Source organism: Coregonus clupeaformis, chromosome 17, assembly GCF_020615455.1.
Source record: "Coregonus clupeaformis isolate EN_2021a chromosome 17, ASM2061545v1, whole genome shotgun sequence".
Classification (NCBI taxonomy): domain Eukaryota; kingdom Metazoa; phylum Chordata; class Actinopteri; order Salmoniformes; family Salmonidae; genus Coregonus; species Coregonus clupeaformis.
The window spans coordinates 72,162,311-72,178,523 of record NC_059208.1 but is presented as its reverse complement, the minus strand read 5'-3'; the positions used below and the strand labels follow the sequence as shown (position 1 = coordinate 72,178,523).

The 16,213-nt window shown below is 46.4% G+C and overlaps 1 protein-coding gene across 2 annotated transcripts in view; it reads left to right on the top strand.

Moving 5' to 3' along the window:
- Positions 1–16,213, top strand: part of LOC121572345 (apoptosis-stimulating of p53 protein 2-like) — a 43,613-nt gene that overhangs the window by 26,135 nt on the left and 1,265 nt on the right. For both annotated transcript variants that reach the window (XM_045226521.1, XM_045226522.1), the window contains exons 4-17: positions 361–437; positions 537–638; positions 1,782–1,959; positions 2,954–3,135; positions 4,628–4,792; positions 5,483–5,696; positions 5,911–6,036; positions 6,486–6,601; positions 7,696–8,050; positions 8,325–9,079; positions 10,693–10,830; positions 11,404–11,537; positions 12,019–12,185; positions 12,411–12,610. In XM_045226521.1, coding sequence (XP_045082456.1) covers positions 361–437; positions 537–638; positions 1,782–1,959; positions 2,954–3,135; positions 4,628–4,792; positions 5,483–5,696; positions 5,911–6,036; positions 6,486–6,601; positions 7,696–8,050; positions 8,325–9,079; positions 10,693–10,830; positions 11,404–11,537; positions 12,019–12,185; positions 12,411–12,610 — 2,909 coding nt within the window. The remainder of the gene's footprint in view (positions 1–360; positions 438–536; positions 639–1,781; positions 1,960–2,953; positions 3,136–4,627; positions 4,793–5,482; positions 5,697–5,910; positions 6,037–6,485; positions 6,602–7,695; positions 8,051–8,324; positions 9,080–10,692; positions 10,831–11,403; positions 11,538–12,018; positions 12,186–12,410; positions 12,611–16,213) is intronic.

Here is a 16,213-nt window from a genome sequence, read left to right as displayed (position 1 = left end):
CTGGTTCTTTGGCTGCTCCACCAGTTATTACATAATGAGCAGTTCTACAACTCATGCTTGTCCTATTCATCCCGTATCCTCAGAGTATGACCCCTATTCATGGTGCAGTGCTCGGGTCATGTGTCGGTTTTCCGGTCATGTTTGTTCCAACTTTGATCATAAACAGACTGTAATACACAAACAAAGTGGAGCTCCCTTTTAACAGAGATTCCTCCGGATGTGGAATTTTCCCCAAATAGCAATTAGCTTCTCACCTCTTTATACTCCCCATGATCAGTTGTGCAGCAAATGCACGTCCCTCTCCAACAGTTAGATACAAACACACACACTCACAAAACCGCTGTATTTTGTCTTGTATAGGCGGATCAAGGGTTTCCGATCACCCAGCCAAAAGGAACATGGTCAAGGTCCCTGTGGACCGATGCATGGAGAATGGGGTGAGTGAAAAAACGGTACTACAGTAAAATGAAGGAAGATGGAAGCCAATGGTTAAATGGTGTGGTGTGACACATTCATTGTCATTATTGACCCCCCAGGTGGCGCCGCCTCGCATGGACATCACCCTCTCGGAGCTGCAGGAGATGGCGTCACGGCAACAGCAGCAGATCAATTCGCAGCAGCAGCTCCTGGCCTCAAAGGTAGGGCAAGACATTGGCCATGTTGGAGAGCATCAAAACCATGATACGTTGTGGGTAAATTGTGACTGACTGACGTGGCTATAAATAATAATCAGTAGTTATTTATGATGCAAGGGGATTTGTAGATCAGTGCAGTTGATGTCAAACAAGAACATTGACTCGTTTGGCAGAGGAGTACAGCCACTAAATAAGGTCAAGACATGTAATTCTTCACCTTTTCTCATGCCTAGGCCAGCGTGAAGCAGATGGGCCTGTATGGTAGAGCTCCAGACGAGACAATGTCCAATAAAAATAGTTGTTTCTTTCCCTTTCTTACCAATACTTATTAGCTTGACATAGGCTTCCAGTTGAATAGTCTGATTCCTCTCAAGGTTTCTTCCTAGACAGTTCTTCTTCACACTGTCCCCTCTGCCTTCTCTTTATTAAGCTCTATTAATAAAGACAAGTCTCTTTCTTTAAAGACATGGGAAGGTCTAACACTGAGTTAGACAGTTACAAAGGCTACAATAAAGGATGCTAACCTCTCACCATTACCAGTAACAGTGGAGGTTAGCAATTTACATTTTAGTCATTAAGGTGACGCTCTTATCCAGAGCGAGGGGGTATCATCTTTGTGCCCTAACTTTCTCACTCATCATTATTCATGCTTCCTTCATGATTAATTCATAATCATGGCACCATCCACGTGAATGTAGAAGTGTTCAGAAACATCTTCAATTCTCACAGGCACTAAAAGTGACTCCAAAATAACAATACATTATTCCGTATTTGGTTACGGTAGCTCAGCTGGTCCTCTGTAGGTCAGCTGGTAGAGCACGGCGCTTGTAACGCCAGGTTAGTGGGTTCGATCCCCGGGACCACCCATACAGAAAAATGTATGCACGCATGACTGTAAGTCGCTTTGGATAAAAGCGTCTGCTAAATGGCATATTATTATTATTATGTTACTATTGGGCAAGACATGATACAAAAGACACCCAAAACAAACTGCAAATGCAGAGTTTGTATAGTCACAGATTTGATGTAGTCATTGTGTGCCAGGGATATGGGACTAAATAGTACACCTTTGACTACTTTAATACACCATGTGGGTATTATAAAAATAATCTGAACTTGAAAATGTTTTATTGTTTGGATGGCTAGGAGCAGCGTCTGCGCTACCTGAAGCTGCAGGAGCAGCGGCAGCAGCAGCAGCAGGCGTCAGAGCAGGAGAGACTACGGCAGCTCCGTGAGAACGCTGAGAACCAGGAGACCAAGCTGCGGCGGGTGCGGGCACTCAAGGGTCAAGTGGAGCAGAAACGCCTCAGCAACAGCAAACTGGGTCAGTGCCAAGGGGAGAGCGAGGAGTTGAGGACACTCGATGAAGAGGGGTTTGGGAAAGGAGCTGGGTAGGGCTTTCTGGGTAACATGTTTTTTTCCAAATTGACACACTTGACATTTCTTTGCACGAAAACAGCAGTTTTTGCTGGTTGGCTTAGGCCTACAGTGTACACTCAGCTAACTACTTTTGGTTCAAAAGAGGATTCCTGGTTTTAGTTTCCAGAATGTTATTTTGTCCAGTTTTCTGTGTATTCCGAGAATGTACACCTGAAGGTTATGGGAACGTTGTGTATTAAGATTATTTGGACATAAAAAAAACAATTGAACCTACCCTCCCGAGTGGCGCAGCAGTCTAAGGCACTGCATGGCAGTGCTGAAGCGTCACTACAGCCTCAGGTTTGATCCCAGGCTGTGTCACAGCCGGCCGTGACCGGGAGACCCATGAGGTGGCGCACAATTGGCCCAGCGTCGTCCGGGTTAGGGGAGGGTTTGGCCGGCCGGGATTTCCTTGTCTCATCATGCTCTAGCGACTCCTTGTGTTGGGCCGCACATCTGCAAGCTGACTTCGGTCGTCAGTTGGACGGTGTTTCCTCCGACACATTGGTGCGGCTGGCTTCTGGGTTAAGCGAGCAGTGTGTCAAGAAGCAGTGCAGCTTGGCAGGGCCGTGGTTCGGAGGATGCATGGCTCTCGAAAAGACTGTTACTATCAAAATTATAATAATAATACATTTGAACCTGAAGGTGCAATTTGGGGGAATGATAGCTGAAACATTTCTCGATTATTATTATTTTTTGATCTGCCGTACCAGACGTTCACAGAACATGTTTAGGTTTAAGATAAAATCTTGACGTTAACGGAAAATTTGATTTTGGTTTAACCTAACACACCATTAGCATTCTCTAAATGTTACTTTTCAAATTTGACTACTGTGTCTGTTTATCTGTGTCTGTCTGTGTGTGCTTGTGTGTGTTTGTTGATTTGCGTGGCCGTATAGTGGATGAGATAGAGCAGATGAACGGGATGTTTCAGAGTAAGCAGCGGGAGCTCCTGGTGGCCGTCTCCAGAGTGGAGGAGCTGAGCAGGCAGCTGGAGACCCTGAAAAGCGTCAAGATGGAGCCCTCGAATGACGGCCCGAGCTCCGCCGGCGAGCTGGAGCGTCTTTACAAGGAGCTGCAGGTAAGAGAAGATCCGATTTGTCTGCTTCCACAGAAGTTTCTTTTTGCGGCAAAAATAACATCATCAACACAGCGGGACAACAAACACACACTACATGACCAAAGGTATGTGGACACCTGCTCGTCGAACATCTCATGGACATTAATATGGAGTTGGTCCCCCTTTGCTGCTATAACAGCATCGACTCTTCTGGGAAGGCTTTCCACTAGATGTTGGAACATTGCTGCGGGGACTTGCTCCCATTCAGCCACAAGAGCATTAATGTGGTCAGGCACTGATGTTGGGGGATTAGGCCTGGCTCGCAGTCGGCGTTCGAATTCATCCCAAAGGTGTTGGATGGGGTTGAGGTCAGGGCTCTGTGTAGGCCAATCAAGTTTTTCCACACCGATCTCGACAAACCATTTCTGTATGGACCTCGCTTTGTGCACAGGGGTATTGTCATGCTGAAACAGGAAAGGGCCTTCCCCAACTGTTGCCACAAAGTTGGAAACACAGAATTGTCTAGAATGTCATTGTATGCTGTAGCGTTAAGATTTCCCTTCACTGGAACTAAGGGGCCTAGCCCAAACTCATTATTCCTCCCCCACCAAACTTTACAGTTGGCACTATGCATTCGGGCAGGTAGTGTTCTCCTGGCATCTGTCAAACCCAGATTCGTCCGTCAGACTGCCAGATGGTGAAGCGTGATTCATCACTCCAGAGAACGCGTTTCCACTGCTCCAGAGTCCAATGACGGCAAGCTTTACACCACTCCAGCCGATGCTTGGCATTGCGCATGGTGATCTTAGGCTTGTGTGCAGCTGCTCGGCCATGGAAACCCATTTCATGAAGCTCCCGACGAACAGTTATTGTGTTGACGTTGCTTCTAGAGGCAGTTTAGAACTTGGTAGTGAGTGTTGCAACCGAGAACAGATGATTTTTACGCGCTACGCACCTTAGCACTCAGGGGTCCCGTTCTGTGAGCTTGTGTGGCCTACCACTTCATAGCTGAGCCGTTGTTGCTCCTAGACGTTTCCACTTCGCAATAACAGTACTTACAATTGACCGGGGCAGCTCTAGCAGGGCATACATTTGACGAACTGACTTGTTGGAAAGGTGGCATCCTATGATGGTGCCATGTTGAAAGTCACTGAGCTCTTCCGTAAGGCCATTCTACTGTCAATGTTTGTCTATGGAGATCGCATGGCGGTGTGCTCGTTTTTATACACCTGTCAGCAATGGGTGTGGCTGAAATAGCCAAATCCACTAATTTGAAGGGGTGTCCACATACTTTTTTATATATAGTGTATACCCCAGAACAAAACTGCTGGCTCTGAAGTTTTCTTTTCACACTGTCCTTTTCAGCACGGTTCCAGCAACTATGGTGGATATGTAACCAGGCCAACTCAGTAGAGCTTGGTTTGGCTCGGCTTAGTTCGGCTCAGTAGTGGGAAAAGCTCTATATAAACATAAAGCTGACTCTAGCTCTCTCTCCCTTCTCCCCCTGATTAAGCTGAGGAATAAGCTGAACCAGGACCAGAGTGCCAAGCTGCAGCAGAAGCGTGAGAGCCTCAGCAAGCGCAACCTGGAAGTAGCCACCATGGACAAGCGAGTGGCCGAGCTCCGCGAACGCCTTTGGAAGAAGAAGGCAGCGCTACAGCAGAAGGAGAACCTGCCCGTGAGTCAAGTAGAGGTTCAAAGTTCAAAAGCTTTATTGTTACCTTAGGGCAGTGTTCATCAGACCACATCAGCCCCACATTTATTGGAACTAAGCTGAGGAATGGGGCCAGGGAAATGTAGCACCACTCCAATTAATAGACGGAGCTATGGATGCAAGGACTGACAGTCCATGAGATCAATGTGATATGTGCAGGAGTAATCTTTTACATTACAATGCCCTACATCAGGGATGGGCAACTTTGATGGGGGTGGGGGCCACAGAAAATCTGAACTTATCATGAGGGTCTGCAGTGGCTCAAGGCTCACATCCTTACATCAAGTACCCACATCCATACTTTTGGGGGCACTAAGCGAAATGTTGTGGACCCCCCCAATGCAAGTAAAACATTTTAGCAGCCCCCTTCTTGACAGCGGAGATAAAAAAAATGTTTTACCTCTCAACAGTAAATTGAGACCCCGACTGAGTTCCTAAAAACAAAACATTATTATTTAGTTTTTTATGGAAATTGATCCGCGGGCCTAAAAAAACGTGGGCCACCAGTTGCCCATCCCTGCCCTACATAGGGTGACATAACATATTATTAGGCTCATAATAAGATATTATAAAGGCTCATACATGCTAATAACAACTAATAAAGCATCATACCTGCTAACTTTAGATAAAGTGTTACCCAAACGTTCTCTCCAGATCCACACAGAGAGCCAGGCCCTGCAGCCGTGTGGCCCCTCCAGAGTGGCGGCCGTGGGCCCTTACATCCTGTCCTCCACTGCGGCCCCAGGGCCTCCGGTGCCGAGCCGACAGGAGCTGTTGATTAAGCCTGCCTACCCCGACGGCACCACCACCTTACCCATGCCAGACTCCTCCATGAAGGCCCCTCCTAGACCGCTTAAACCTTACTCAGGTAAAAACGTTGTTTCGTTATGGATGATTTTACTTTGTGTGTGTGTGTGTTCAATTGCAATTGCGTGTGTGCGCTTGTGTTTGTGCAAGTGACTGCGTTGGCCGTGTGTTAGTGTGCATGTGTGTAACTGTGTAGTAGTAGATTGTGGACATATATTTGCCTTTGCAATTCAAGTGCTATTTCTATGTGTTAACACTTCTCCTCTCTCTGACAGGTTTCCAGTCATCCAAGACGTCCAAGCTGTCCGACTGGTCCAGCTCCAGTCCAGAGTCCAGTGGCAGTCATCATGGCATGTCCTCTACTCTGCCTCGTATGTCCAGCCTCTCCTCACAGGGCTCAGGTAACCATCTCCCTTCGACTTGGCTAGGAACCAGGGTTGGGGTCAGTTCCATTTTCAATTCAGGAAGTGAATTGAAAATGTACTGCATGAATTAACTAATCCTAATAGAAAAGAATGGGCAATTTTGAATTAATGAAGGGAATTCTTGCTAAGGCCATATTATTTAATTAATTTAGAAATTAATTTCAGGTCATCCCCTGAGATGTAGCATAGTGTTTTATTAAACTGATGCTGGGAATATATTAAAAATAAAGACTTGCTCCAGGTTACAGTGATTGTGATGTGTATATGGTTCTGACCATCTTGATAATGTTCGGTTAACGTTCTTATGTGGATGTCATATGGTTTGGATAATGTTCTGATTATGATATGGATGTCATATGGTTTTGATAATGTAAATGTCATATGGTTCATATAATGTTCTGATGTGGTTTCATCTGTGGTTGCAGGAGATGCCGAGACCCTCAAGGACCAAAAGGGGCGTCACATTTCTATGTTTGACGCCCCACCTCCTGTCCCCTCACGGAACAATCAGAGCAGCGAGGACCTCTTAAGGGATGCCCAGGTACTGCACTGATTTTCAGAAGCATTTTAGGAACCATTCATATTCTTAAAAGATGCTCGCTCCCTTGCTATGTTCTTCCCTACCCAATTTATTTTCTTCCTATAAATGATCACAGACCCACAGAGAATACATATTATTCTGCTTTCCATTGTTTTGCTTTTTCCAAAAATGCCCGATTAGTCAATGAAGCAGCTTCAATGTATTTTCAATATACAGGGTTGTATTGTTTTTTGGGTTGGAGGGTGGTAAAACCATTTGTAGGTTTGATTCCCTCATGGCCCACATATTAATACTGGATATACAGTACCAGTCAAAAGTTTGGACACACCTACTCATTCAAGGGTCTTTCTTTATTTTTTACTATTTTCTACATTGTAGAATAATAGTGAAGACATCAAAACTATGAAATCAAGGCAAAGGGTGGCTACTTTGAAGAATCTCAAATATAAAATATATTTTGATTTGTTTAACACTTTTTTGGTTACTACATAATTCCATATGTGTTATTTCATAGTTTTGATGTCTTCACTATTAGAAAATAGTAAAAATAAGGAAAAACCCTGGAATGAGTAGGCGTGTCCAAACTTTTGACTGGTACTGTATGTGTGAACTGTCAGTTGTATTGGATAAAACCATCTGTTAATTAGCCTCCCGTGTGTCGCGACCGGGAGACCCATGAGGCGGCGCACAATTGGCCCAGCGTCGTCTGGGTTAGGGGAGGGTTTGGCCGGCCGGGATGTCCTTGTCCCATCGCGCTCTAGCGACTCCTTGTGGCTGACTTCTGTCGCCAGTTGTACAGTGTTTCCTCCGACACATTGGTGCGGCTGGCTTCTGGGTTAAGCGAGCAGTGTGTCAAGAAGCAGTGCGGCTTGGCAGGGTCGTGTTTCGGAGGACGCATGGCTCTCGACCTTCGCCTCTCCCGAGTCCGTACGGGAGTTGCAGCGATGGGACAAGACTGTAACTACCAATTGGGGAGAAAAAGGGGTAATAATAATAAAAAATAACCATCTGTTAATTGACATTTGTTGCAGTGATAATATTATGTATTTAATTTTCATTATACTATGCATGTTACGGTCTTCTTGACTCAATAGGCTGGTGGTAAGGCTCTCGGCAAGGTGCCACCTCCTATTCCTACCAAGCCCCCGACCTTCGGCAAACAGCCCTACAGCACAGGCACCTTCCCGGGCAAGGCCAAACCGGCCGCCTCCCTCCATCTGTGTGCACCTCCGCCCATTCCCATCCACAGCCACACCCTGCCTCTGCCCTCAAAGCAGGAGGCTCTTCCAGCGGCTACGGTGCGCCCCTTCACCCCGGATCCTCCAGAGTCCACAGCAGCAGTGCTTGTCCTCCAGAAGCCACAGACTGTGGCGGCCTCCTCCATCTACTCCATGTACACCCAACAGCCCAGGACAGGCGGGGGCACTCTGACACGCACGCAGCCCAGAGGTAAGAGAAGGAGCCATGGCTACTGTAGTGTATGGCTACTCCTATGACTCCTGGATCTTTACTATGTTACTAAACTGAGTAATTTGATAAAATCATTCTGCATTTTCTGTTATTGTTTAGCAAAATACCTTCCTTAAATTTCCCTACTAACAGCCTTACACTCTTTTAAAAGATGGAATGGTGATTGTGTTAGCGTGCTAGGTTGTTTTATTGCTATGAAGCAGCTTCCTTGATCCCATTAGCACGCATTGACCATTCACTCTCTCTCTGATAGTGTATGGAAAGCCAGTCATCCCAGGCAGTGGGGGGCAGCAGTCGCTCCTCCAGGACTCCACCTATCTGGGGGCCGGCGATTTCGAGGTGGACCAGGGGGGTCCCGGCCTGGCACCTCCAGCCCCCGAGAGCCAGGAGACAGAGCGGGCCCCTCGTCCCCTCAGCCCCACCAAGCTCCTCCCCTTCATCTCACACCCCCACCGGCACCCCAGCGACGCCGACCTGGAGGCCCTGCGCCGCCGGCTGCACCATGCCCCGCGGCCCCTCAAGAAGCGCAGCTCCATCACAGAGCCTGAGGGCCCCGCGGGGCCCAACATTCAGAAGCTGCTCTACCAGAAGACCACACTAGCCGCCATGGAGACTGTTGTGGCGTCCCCCTATGAGGGTGAAGGTGGAGGAACATGGAAGGAGGGCGCCAGTGCCGGTGGAGCCCCAGACCGCACTGGTACGTCCCAAGTTTTCGACGCCGCCGTGTCCCTTGCTGAGACCGAGGAAGACACACAGGTGCCTCCTCCCCAGCCCCCCCACTCGCCCATCCCAGAGCCCTCTTCCTCCTCCAGCCACACCCTGCCCCCATCGCTGGAGGAAGAGGAGCCGGAGCCCTGCCCCCCGCCCCCCCATCAGCCAGAAGCCTACATGGAGGAGTACCCACCCTACCCGCCCCCTCCATACCCCAGCGCGGGGGAGCAGGACCTGGGGGAGGACAACCTCAGCATGCAGGCTCCAGAGGTCACGGGACAGGTTACTCTGCCACCGGTATGTAGCCACACCCACATTCTATGTCCAAATAGCCCATACTAGCATAATACATAGTATGAGGTCATGTTTTAGCCAAACATACTAAAAGGTGTGCTGGTTTGGATATTGGGTTACACGGATGGTGAGATATTTGGTATTGGGAAACCATTTTGATTGATGTATTGTTTGTGTGACATATACAGTATTATGTATTTATAGTGGCAGATGTAGCAACGCGCATGCCCCGCCCACCTGAGGATCTGTCTTTTTCAGCCATCTGTGTTTGAAGAGTGTAAAATTCACTTGTCCCTAGGGCTGTTGCGGTGACCGTATTACCTCCACACCGGCAGTCATGAGTCATGACCGCAGTAAAATTCCATGTGACTGAGTCATTGTAATCTCCTCTTATACACTCTGGACATACTGTATGTTGGTAGTACCCAACAAGCTAACGACCATCAGGTCGCTAATGGCCTGGTACTCAGTGCTCTATTGTCCCCTAACCCCTCTGACATCAATGCAAATGCGATCGAAAATCACATCAAACACTTATCATCAAAACAGCATCATGCTTTTAAAACTCACCTAACTGTGATGATCAATTTGAAGAAAGACGTTCAACAGCAGGTTGAAACTGAGTGAAAAACATGGTCATTGTGGATGTTGTTTCAAAGCCTAACACAACGAAATGGTCAGTGCTTTCTATGTTTTTTGTTTTTTTTAACATAGGCATTTAAATAATGATTGTGCCATTATACAATACATAGCCTACCACATATTACGCACGGCAAATTTAAGATGTCTTTGGTGCATAATTGGTCTAGCCTATACTCCAAAATTAAACAAATTCTAGTAATGAGTGTGGACTGTATTATTATGCATACTGGATGGACTGGTTACCTTATGCTACGCTCCAAACTTTCTATTCATGAGTCTGGGAGTGAACGTATAGGCCTAGGCGATGCTGTTGGTTCTTTGATTGTTAATTGAGGTTACAGAGTTAACCTACAATTATAGTGAATTTGATTTTGAATAGGGCATTTTTCATATTTTTATAATTATTAGGCTGACACATTAACTTTAGCTACAGAATATATCACCACCGTGCGTTTCCATCTCCTACTCTACTCTCGCTTCTTCATTCCTTTCTCGAGCGTTCAGAGAGAGGGGCTGTCAACAGTTTAATGAAATATGTTTGGTGTGAAAACATGTTGCTATCGATGTTACCGAAAATACACCCAGTGTATTTATGCAAATGAGGCACATATCATTTGATTTTTTAACACACACAAAAAAAATACCTGATACAATAACAAAATGTATTGATTTGAATGCATAAAAAATTGACAAATTGAATACCAGAATTTCCACCAAAGTCCCTGAACTCCATTCATTATTTGTCCGAGCCAGTAAAATGTTGCATGTGCTATAATTCAGTCAATATCATGGATAATACAAATTCTAAAAGTTTGGAGTATCTTCATCCATTGTCCAACTGTTGCATTTATTGTAATTCATTTTAAAACCTTTTAGCAATTTCGATGACCATAGCTAGCAGATGTCACTGCATTATATTGTAATTGTGAAACATCTACACCCCTCACTCCTCTCCTCCTACACCCCTCCTGCAGGGCAAGAGGACCAACCTGCGCAAGGTCGGCTCAGAGCGCATCGACCACGGCATGCGGGTCAAGTTCAACCCCCTGGCCCTGCTGCTGGACTCATCTCTGGAGGGCGAGTATGACCTGGTGCAGAGGGTCATCTATGATGTGAGTTTTTTTTTTTTTTTTATGTGTGGGGCAGTCCCACTCCTATTAATTGAAGAGATATTGTTGGGAAGATAAGGGGGGTGGGGAGTCAAAGGGCTGTTGGCCGGATTCGAACTCCGTGATGTGAGTTTTATATCATTAGCCCAGCTAATTTCTGCTGTTTCAATGTTAATACCACAGACTGGATCACCTCAGACGACTCTTCCACACAAACGTCCCATAAGCAAAGGCTTTGCAATGCCGCTGCAAGTAATACTTAAGTAGTACTCTTAAGCAACTAGAAACGCTGGTCTATGTCCGTCAAAACGCTTAGCTTAGAAGTTGCCCTTAGGCACAGTTATAGGATCTGCTAAAACCTACCCAAATCCTAACCTCAACCATGTTGCCCTTAGGCACAGATCTAAGATCAGGTAAACCCTCCCCAAATCCTAACCTCAACCATGTTGCCCTTGGGCACAGATCTAAGATCAGCTAATCCCACCCCAAATCCTAACATCAACCGTAAGGGGTAAAGACAGATAACTGACCTTGTCTAGGAAATGTCTTGAAGCCTATTAACTTTGTGCCTTATAGGTGGATGACCCCAGCCTGCCCAATGATGAGGGCATCACAGCCCTGCACAACGCCGTCTGCGCTGGCCACACCGAGATCGTCAAGTTCCTGGTGCAGTTTGGCGTGAACGCCAACGCTGCCGACAGCGATGGCTGGTGAGCCATTATAACTTTACAGTAGCCAGTGTCGCATTACAGTTGCTGTTGTCCCTTTACAGTATATTTATAGTGGTTGTTGTCCCTTTACAGTATATTTATAGTGGTTGTTGTCACTTTACAGTATATTTATAGTGGTTGTTGTCACTTTACAGTAGCCAAGATCACTTTACAGTGACTTTACAGTAGCTGTTATAAAAGCTGTTGTCACCCCCAGCAACCAGTAGCACGTCACATCCAAGACTGTCTCAATGTGTTCATGTGGCTGATGTTATCCAGTCGCCCACTATTACTGAAGTTATTGTATTTTTATCTCTCCCCTCCTTCACTCCCCTACTCTCCCTCACCCATCCTCTTGCTCTCATCTCCTCCAACTCTCCCACCTTGTTCCCTCTCTTCCCTCCTCTCTTCCTCTACCTCCCTCCCTCCCTTTCTTCCGTCCCTACCTCACTCTACCTCTCCGTGTCTGTCTCTCTCCCAGGACTCCACTGCACTGTGCGGCCTCCTGTAATAACGTGCAGGTGTGTAAGTTCCTGGTGGAGTCCGGGGCTGCTGTGTTCGCCACCACCTACAGTGACATGCAGACAGCGGCCGACAAGTGCGAGGAGATGGAGGAGGGCTACGCACAGTGCTCCCAGTTCCTCTACGGTGAGACCGCTAGTGTACGCTGACTGGAGATAAAGCTCAAAACAACAAAACAGCCTGTTACTCTTTTTCCATTTTGCAACCGACTCGACCCCTCCGCTTGTTTACAAAATTCAGCTACCCTCACCTACTCCAACTAACGTTCGGTCCTCCATAACATGTTTTAGCGGAAATTGAATCTTAACGGCTTGTTCTTGACGAGGTGGGTGGTACTTTGTGTTGATGCAGGTGTACAGGAGAAGATGGGCATCATGAACCGTGGGGTGGTGTACGCCCTGTGGGACTACGAGGCCGAGGACGATGACGAGCTCGCCTTCCAGGAAGGCGACTGCATGACGGTGCTGCGGCGCGAGGACAAGGACGAGATAGAATGGTGGTGGGCCCGCTGCGGAGACCGAGAGGGCTACATTCCAAGGAACCTGCTAGGGGTGAGCAGGAGAGAGGGGAGGAACACTAGCCTGGCCACACATACAGTGCAATCGGAAAGTATTCAGACCCATTGACTTTTTCCAAATTTTGTTACGTTACAGCCTTATACTAAAATGGATTACTTTTAAAAATCCACATCAATCTACACACAATACCTCATAATCACAAAACGAAAACAGGTTTTTAGAAATGTTTACAAATGTATAAAAAAACTAAATTTAGCTCAGGTGCATCCTGTTTCCATTGATCATCCTTGAGATGTTTTTACAACTTGATTGGAGTCCACCTGTGGTAAATTCAATTAATTGGACATGATTTGGAAAGGCACACATCTGTCTATATAAGGTCCCACAGCTGACAGTGCATGTCAGAGCAAAAACCAAGCCATGAGGTTGAAGGAATTGTCCGTAGAGCTCAGAGACAGGATTGTGTCAAGGCACAGATCTGGGGAAGGGTATCAAACATTTCTGCAGCATTGAAGGTCCCCAAGAACACAGTGGCCTCCATCATTCTTAAATGGAAGAAGTTTGGAACCACCAAGACTCTTCCTAGAGCTGGCCGCACGGCCAAACTGAGCAATCGGGGGAGAAGGGCCTTGGTCAGGGAGGTGACCAAGAACCTGATGGTCACTATGACAGAGATCCAGAGGGACTGGGGAGACTAGTCAGGATCGAGGGAAAGTTGAACGGAGCAAACTACAGAGAGATCCTTGATGAAAACCTGCTCCAGAGCGCTCAGGACCTCAGACTGGGGCGAAGGTACACCTTCCAACAGGATAACGACCCTAAGCACACAGCCAAGACAACGCAGGAGTGGCTTTGGGACAAGTCTCTGAATGTCATTGAGTGGCCCAGCCAGAGCCCGGACTTGAACCCGATCTAACATCTCTGGAGAGACCTGAAAATAGCTGTGCAGCGACGCTCCCCATCCAACTTGACAGAGCTTGAGAGGATCTGCAGAGAAGAATGGGAGAAACTCCCCAAATACAGGTGTGCCAAGCTTGTAGCATCATACCCAAGAAGACTTGAGGCTGTAATCACTGCGAAAGGTGCTTCAACAAAGTACTGAGTAAAGGGTCTGAATACATATGTAAATGTGATTTCTTTTTTATTTTATTTATACATTTGCAAACATTTCTAAAAACCTGTTTTTGCTTTGTCATTACGGGGCATTGTGTGTAGATTGATGAGGGGGAAAAACAATTTAATCCATTTTAGAATAATGCTGTAACATAACAAAATGTGGATTAAGTCAAGGGGTCTGAATACTTTCCGAATGACGGAATACTTTCTGAATGCACTGTATGCTCCACCCCTAGTTCCTAAGCCCTAGGCACTCCTGTAGATCTGAAATGATTGGATAGGTGTAAGAAATGTGGCAAAACTCATAGGCAGGGTGAAGAGGGGTCAATTTGGAATTCAGCAGTAGTGTGTGTCTGTGGGCTGCAGCTCCATATTGTATTCAGAGCAGTGGTTTAGTATAGGAAAAGTGGACATATACAGTGAGGGAAAAAAGTATTTGATCCCCTGCTGATTTTGTACGTTTGCCCACTGACAAAGAAATGATCAGTCTATAATTTTAATGGTAGGTTTATTTGAACAGTGAGAGACAGAATAACAACAAAAAAATCCAGAAAAACACATGTCAAAAATGTTATAAATTGATTTGCATTTTAATGAGGGAAATAAGTATTTGACCCCCTCTCAATCAGAAAGATTTCTGGCTCCCAGGTGTCTTTTATACAGGTAATGAGCTGGGATTAGGAGCACACTCTTAAAGGGAGTGCTCCTAATCTCAGTTTGTTACCTGTATAAAAGACACCTGTCCACAGAAGCAATCAATCAATCAGATTCCAAACTCTCCACCATGGCCAAGACCAAAGAGCTCTCCAAGGATGTCAGGGACAAGATTGTAGACCTACACAAGGCTGGAATGGGCTACAAGACCATTGCCAAGCAGCTTGGTGAGAAGGTGACAACAGTTGGTGCGATTATTCGCAAATGGAAGAAACAAAAAATAACTGTCAATCTCCCTCGGCCTGGGGCTCCATGCAAGATCTCACCTCGTGGAGTTGCAATGGTCATGAGAACGGTGAGGAATCAGCTCAGAACTACACGGGAGGATCTTGTCAATGATCTCAAGGCAGCTGGGACTATAGTCACCCAGAAAATAATTGGTAACACACTACGCCGTGAAGGACTGAAATCCTGCAGCGCCCGCAAGGTCCCCCTGCTCAAGAAAGCACATATACAGGACCGTCTGAAGTTTGCCAATGAACATCTGAATGATTCAGAGGAGAACTGGGTGAAAGTGTTGTGGTCAGATGAGACCAAAATCGAGCTCTTTGGCATCAACTCAACTCGCCGTGTTTGGAGGAGGAGGAATGCTGCTTATGACCCCAAGAACACCACCCCCACCGTCAAACATGGAGGTGGAAACATTATGCTTTGGGGGTGTTTTTCTGCTAAGGGGACAGGACAACTTCACCGCATCAAAGGGACGATGGACGGGGCCATGTACCGTCAAATCTTGGGTGAGAACCTCCTTCCCTCAGCCAGGGCATTGAAAATGGGTCGTGGATGGGTATTCCAGCATGACAATGACCCAAAACACACGGCCAAGGCAACAAAGGAGTGGCTCAAGAAGAAGCACATTAAGGTCCTGGAGTGGCCTAGCCAGTCTCCAGACCTTAATCCCATAGACAATCTGTGGAGGGAGCTGAAGGTTCGAGTTGCCAAACGTCAGCCTCAAAACATTAATGACTTGGAGAAGATCTGCAAAGAGGAGTGGGACAAAATCCCTCCTGAGATGTGTGCAAACCTAGTGGCCAACTACAAGAAACGTCTGACCTCTGTGATTGCCAACAAGGGTTTTGCCACCAAGAACTAAGTCATGTTTTGCAGAGGGGTCAAATACTTATTTCCCTCATTAAAATGCAAATCAATTTATAACATTTTTGACATGCGTTTTTCTGGATTTTTTTGTTGTTATTCTTTCTCTCACTGTTCAAATAAACCTACCATTAAAATTATAGACTGATCATTTCTTTGTCAGTGGGCAAACGTACAAAATCAGCAGGGGATCAAATACTTTTGTCCCTCACTGTACATATCCGGTGGTTTTGACCAGGGGGCATTTCCACAAAACGTCTAAGAGGAGGAATGCTGATCTAGGATCTGTCCATATACTGTAAAACTTCCATTAAATGCCGAGCCTCCAACAAACGCTGGTCTCTTCTAATGGCCGGGCATCGCAAAATAAATGCCAGTCTCTCTTAAATGCAGGGTCAAAAAATAGTAATTACCAGTAGGTTATGCATGCACACATTTTGTCGCACTGCTCCAGTGGAATTCCACAGCATCTCTACCAAAGTTGATAATTGTTTTTCAAGCCTCTCTCTCTACCTCGCGCTGGATGATTGATCCCTACCTGCCAAAATGCATTTCTGTCTGTGTAGCCAGCAAAGAAAACTGACCACTGGGGTACAGTTAGAGGTTGGATATTCGACAGACATTCGGCTCTATGGGGCTAGTTAGAAATATATATCCAACGTCAAACTAATTTTACCACGATCCACTTCGCCACCTTGTAGCCTAACATTT